The following is a 6,040-nucleotide window of genomic DNA, read 5'->3' on the forward strand; positions in this document are numbered from 1 at the left end:
ACATTGCTAATAATTTTATGAATATAAAATACAAGTAAAAAAGGAATATTTTATTACCTTTTATATCAATGATGTATTAATAATCATAAAATATAGTACATAACTTTTTGGTTATTTTTAATAATGAATGAATGAACAATATTACTATGATAAATGTAATTTTTATATTGAAAATACATATATGATGTATATATATCATAATATACATCAACTGATATATATCGGCGAACCCTGGTCTAAAGAGATGCATTTTTCTTCTAGGAAGTTTTAGAGAAAGCGCGTGCCAATGCGACAAAGGTCGTGTTTCTGGTGACGGACGGATACTCCAACGGCGGTGACCCACGTCCGGCTGCGAAAGTTCTTCGCGATCAGCAGGTGGAGATCTTCACTTTCGGCATTCAGAATGGAAACGTACGCGAACTGTACGACATGGCATCCGACCCACCGGAAGAGCACAGCTACATCCTGGACAGCTTCGAAGAATTCGAGGCCTTAGCCAGGAGGGCCCTACACGAAGGTGGGAGATCGTTCGTGTGTTTTATGTATTGTGTGGGAGTTAGGGGCCATTCATTAATTACGTATGGATGATTTTGGCAATTTTTGACCCCTCCCCTCCCCCAATGTAAGGATACGTAAGATTTTTCTAACCCCTCCCCCTATTCTTACATAAGATTCCATTTCGTTTCTCAAATAATTAAATAACGAATCTTACATCACTGAAATCGAAATTAAATTCACTATTATTAAATTAAACCCTTTTGTGTAAAGAAATATTTACTAAAGAGTTGGAATCTAGACTGACTGTTTTTTCGACACTTTTTTGTATAAGGTGCAATATTAATTAAAAATAAATCTTGCCATACGTAGTGCGATTCTTTTATTACATTTCAGACTATTCATTATTTGTAAAACAAATAAAAAACAGCTGGGCAATTCCACCGTTACGGATGTAACAATCACAGAATTTAAATACACATAATTTTAATTTGGTTTCATTAAAAGCTGCAAAAAAATTTTCTGTTGTATAGTTTGGTGTAATTTATGCTAGCAAAAATTTGGGTGTAGATTGCTTGATTACAAAAAGTAACAAAAAATTAAAACTGCCTGTTACGGACGTAACTCAGAAAACAGCAAAATGTATACTTTGTCATACAATTGCCAATATTCCTGTGAATTATTCATAGATTTCTAAAATTTTCTTTTAAATACTTGTTCTAGAGATTTCAAGCTTCCTAAAACCATAAAGTTTTCGTTTTCATGGATATTATTTGTAAAATTTATGATAAAAATAATATATTTGTTACCGGACGTAACATGTCTGATATGCTGATTGCTCAAAGCAAATAAAAGCTTAGATATACTAATAATTTTTGTTGAGAGTGCAATGACATAGGTTAACACATTATTTTGACTTTAAGTTATACCTTAATAGTTTTCAAAGATTTGGGGAACTAGGGGGGCAACCCTGCGTATACCACCATGTAAATAAATATGCAAAAAGTAAAAATAAATTGATGCATCATAAGAAGTAAAATTATCCAAGGGGTAATGAAGCAAAACAAAAGTGGAATTATTCAGTTACAAATAAATTTTTCAAAATTTTAACATGAACATGGAGGGAGGGGGGGGGGCCTTCTACAAGGGAGTACTTTTACAGTTGGAGAATTTTCGATGATTTTCTCTATCTCTCAGCAAACATATTAACTGCCAAATTTCTTTTAAAGTTTAACAGTTGCCTTTGATTTTGATCGCTTTTTAATAGAATTGGCACGGTTTTGCCAAAGGTGGAAAAAAAAGGTCGAAACTGATATCGGAAAAATGCATTTTCGTCAACATTTGCCTAAGTAATCTAAATCTTGCTTTAAAACTAAATGTGCTTTATCTGAGGATCAGATGTAGCTAGTTCAATATTTAATACTTTTAACTCTAATCTACTTATGCTTTTCAATTTAAGTTTTAAAACTATAAAATATGCAATGTATCAATGAAACAGTAATTTAAATATTAATTTTTTGTGGAGAGTAAATAACTATAAAAGTAACTCAGTAACTTTGGTTTAAACTATTAAATAACAGGACAAATTCTTATCTCTAAGTTAGTTTTTAAATAAGAAGTAATATCAATTTGGCTATGCTTTCAGAATAATAGAAGTTTGAAGAAAAAAACTATAATTAATATATATAATATAAATTTGAAAAAAAAAAAAAAAACTTTATTGGTGAAATTGCGCACAAAATGCTTTGGATTTCATCATGTTAAATGATCGAGTAATTTTCACAAAAATCTACTTACAAGGAGAGGTTACGGTCTCGGAAATTCAGATCGGGATGAGATTTGGCAGATTAGTAGTATCCCTTAAGGGTACTCTCAGGGTAAAGTAATAAAGCGCACTAGCCATAAAATTCCGAGAAAACAGCCTTTAAAGATTTACGCGCAACTTATTAACTAGTAGAGAGTGTCCGTAAACAAGCGCCCGGCGGTCATGTGGGCAGCGCGCTGGGCTTCCATGCTGTCGATCCGGGTTCAAATCCACTGCGAGTGTTTTTTTTTTTTTTTGTTCATTTATAAAGTAACTGTTACAGCTTTGTACAATTTGAATTGAAGATAATGCGAAATTTTTAAACACGTAAAGCACTTGAATAGAGAAAATGGAGATAAATTAAATCGATACAAGTTAAAATTTGAATTACAACGGCTACAAAATTACTGTGGAGCTTAATTTATAGATGATTTTTAACAATATAGTTGTTATTTATATACATACACCAGAATGATATTTATCATAAAAACATGGAAAACAAAAACTGTTTTGATATCTCGCACAATTTATAAAGGAAGATTGCTTACAGGATCAACTTTTTTGTGAAAGAGTCGTTGGAAACGTTGTTTACATTCAGGAAAATTTCTCTTTTGTCAGAATGTTTAGAAGTATACCAGGTATATCGAATCATTTTATCAAAAATTGGCGATGACAGTTGATGGACAATTGATTGTATTTTTATGCTGTCTTCACGGGCATTTATTTCTCTATTATTTTCAACGAGAAACGCGCAATTATGTATATTTTTTATTAAATTCTTTACCTGTCTATAAAAATAGACGTCGCAAGGTTGAACAAGTGGAGTACATTTTGGTGGAATCCCTTTAACTGAAAAGTTGGAGATTTTTCATCATCCTGGAAAATTTGGTCGTATAGTTCAGGTTTTGTTTGTCCTCCCGAAGAGTCGATAATCAATAGAAATTCTTCCTTTCCCACATAAAACTTCAAGCAAACGGTTTAAAAATTCGATGTATAGTCTTGTCGTTACCTTTCCTGATTTCGAAGATGTTATTATGACATTTTTATATTTTTGTTAGTATTTATCAATTGTTTTTTGAATTCGGGGGCCAAAAATACCAGTTGCTTTTTGTAAAAAAAACAAATACAAAGGGCAGAACTTTTCCAGACAGGGTAAAAGAATATTGAGCTGTATATGAATGCATTACTCTATTCATGTCGTGCCTTTTGACGAAAATAGTTTTACTTCCCTTTCGAGCCAAAGTCCTGTTGTACGCCGACTGATACTGACATCCTGGAAAAAGGAAATGGGAATTAAAATATTTTGTCAAAATCAGGCGCGGATCCAGAGAGAGGGTTGTGGGGGGGGGGGGGGGGTCATGACCCATCTTTTAAATGACCAAATATAGAATAAAATTGCATTTTTGGGACATATTTTGAAAAAAAATTTCCCATTTCGCACAAAAATTACCCTTTTACCCCTCCCTTTCCGAAAATGACCTCCTCCTAAACCAGAAGCTGGATCCGCCCTTGGTCTGAAGATTGTAAAATAAGTTTTTAATAACTTACCAGTTTGGTCAGCATTGATAACATAATCGTTTTTGAAATTCGGTATCAACTTTAACGTCTGGATTACAAAAGTGTCTGCAGAAGCCAAAGTTTCTTCGATCGTCGCAGTTTCTCTTTTTGAAACAAATTTTGTGACTTTTCGCTGACGAATGGCATGCTTCCTTTTGAAATTTTTTTACCCAACTGTCAGATGTTTTAAATTCAAAATCTGTAAACTGTCGTGCTGCTGCTAAAGCCCACTGTTGCAAGTTCCGAGTAGTAACTTGTTGATAATTCTCTCGAGCTTCTAGAAAACGATCATATGTCCAAGAATTGATTACATCGTATTGATCTAATAGATTTCCTCCATTATTTATTTCTTTCTCCCATTGCGATAAATATTCATTTTTTTTAACCTTTTTTTTGTAAGGTTTGTAGATTCCATGAGGGGTGAGCCGTTGCTATGTTCACAACTTTAATTTTGTAATCCAAAGGAAGATGCTCTACCTCTCTTCTTTTTTCCTCTTTTGGTTCGTATTCAGCTGATGAGCTTTGAATTTCGACTTGCTCAAAAGGTTCCTCCTCACAGTTTTCATTTTCATGAGCAAGTTCGTCATCAGTTACAAATATTTTTTCAACCAGCATATCCATAGTACGTTCATAAATTTCTTCGCCCATTAACACTGCTTCATGAGAAATTGAACTAGATGATTCTGCTGCAATCAAATGGTTTTCAGTAAACAAGCTCTCGTAATAAACGACCGCATCTTTCAATCTCTGCTTCAACAATTCCTTGTGCAATGAATTTTGACCCATTTTGCCAACAGATTTTATTTGTTTCAGGATTACTTCAATAACCGACCATTTCGATTCACAATATTTTAAAAACTGAAATCCTTTTTCACGGTATAGAATGTTCCAGTCTAATATACAGTACAGACGATAAATAAATTTAATGATGAAAACAAATATGAACATTGCAAACAATAATAGATGGAAAATAAAGAGTTGAATATTCAATGAAAAATACAGCAGACGATAAATTTACAAATAACAGAATCAAGGAGCAAAACCATTGCTCGATAAGTACGGTTAGGTTTTTTTAAAATTTGACTACCTGCTTATATGCAATAAAACAACATTCTTACTCATCCACAAAGAAACTGATTATGTTTTTATTGCAAAAATCATTTACTTCGTCAAAGTTTATAATATCTAAAAATGTGTAATCACTTGTTTGTGAGAATAGTAAATAGAGTTTTGCAAACTGCAAAAAGCGGTAATAGTCACTTTATAAATGAACAAAAATGAAAAAACTCGCAGTGTATTTGAACCCGGATTGACCGCATGGAACCCCAGCGCGCTGCCCACATGACCACCGGGCGCTTGTTTACGAACAATCTCTACTAGTTAATAAGTTGCGCGTAAATCTTTAAAGGCTGTTTTCTCGGAATTTTATGGCTAGTGCGCTTTATTACTTTACCCTGAGAGTACCCTTAAGGGATACTACTAATATGCCAAATCTCATCCCGATCTGAATTTCCGAGACCGTAACCTCTCCTTGTTAGAGAACACTATTTTTTTCTGTCATAGTGCATTGATGAAGCAATGTTTGAGAAATTAAGGAACCCTCTAGCATATTTTTATGCAAGTTATTAAGCATTAATTGCAAATCTAAAATTGTTAACACCAATTGAATTTATTGCATGATTTGGAGGACAAAAAATCTTACCTTGAGAGAACACATGTTACCGCCTCAGAGCAACACTAGGATATCTTAGTGTTATGGGATTAGATGTCTTAATGTTGCTCTGAGGCGGCAATGTGTATTTCAGTAATTTTAAAAAATAAAATTAAATATCCACTAATATTTATAAAGATTTGAAAATCAGAGTATCAGAAGATGAATATTACATGTCATACACTATATTTTCATTGCCCATCCTGTACTTTTTTTCTTTTTAATTGGAAATATTACATGTGTTACGGACGTAACGTACTGCTTTTTGTTACGTCCGTAACAAAAAATGTTACGTCTGTAACACCATTTTTTTTAAAAACTAAAGAAATTCTAATGTTTTAAACTATGCTAAACAATTACTCTGATGAATTGCTAAAAGGAGAAAAAAGGATTTTTTTTAATTTTGATTTTTTAGGAAGTAACAACAACTTTTGCTAAATTTTTGTTACGGACGTAACATTGAACTTCATTTT

The 6,040-nt window shown here is 32.8% G+C and overlaps 1 protein-coding gene across 1 annotated transcript in view; it reads left to right on the forward strand.

Annotated features, from left to right (window-relative positions):
- The first annotated feature begins 429 nt into the window (after positions 1-429).
- Positions 430-6,040, forward strand: part of LOC129229726 (clotting factor C-like) — a 53,389-nt gene continuing 47,778 nt past the window's right edge. Inside the window, exon 1 of the mRNA XM_054864092.1 lies at positions 430-527. Coding sequence (XP_054720067.1) covers positions 430-527 — 98 coding nt within the window. The remainder of the gene's footprint in view (positions 528-6,040) is intronic.

The sequence above is a fragment of the Uloborus diversus genome, chromosome 9 (assembly GCF_026930045.1).
Source record: "Uloborus diversus isolate 005 chromosome 9, Udiv.v.3.1, whole genome shotgun sequence".
Classification (NCBI taxonomy): domain Eukaryota; kingdom Metazoa; phylum Arthropoda; class Arachnida; order Araneae; family Uloboridae; genus Uloborus; species Uloborus diversus.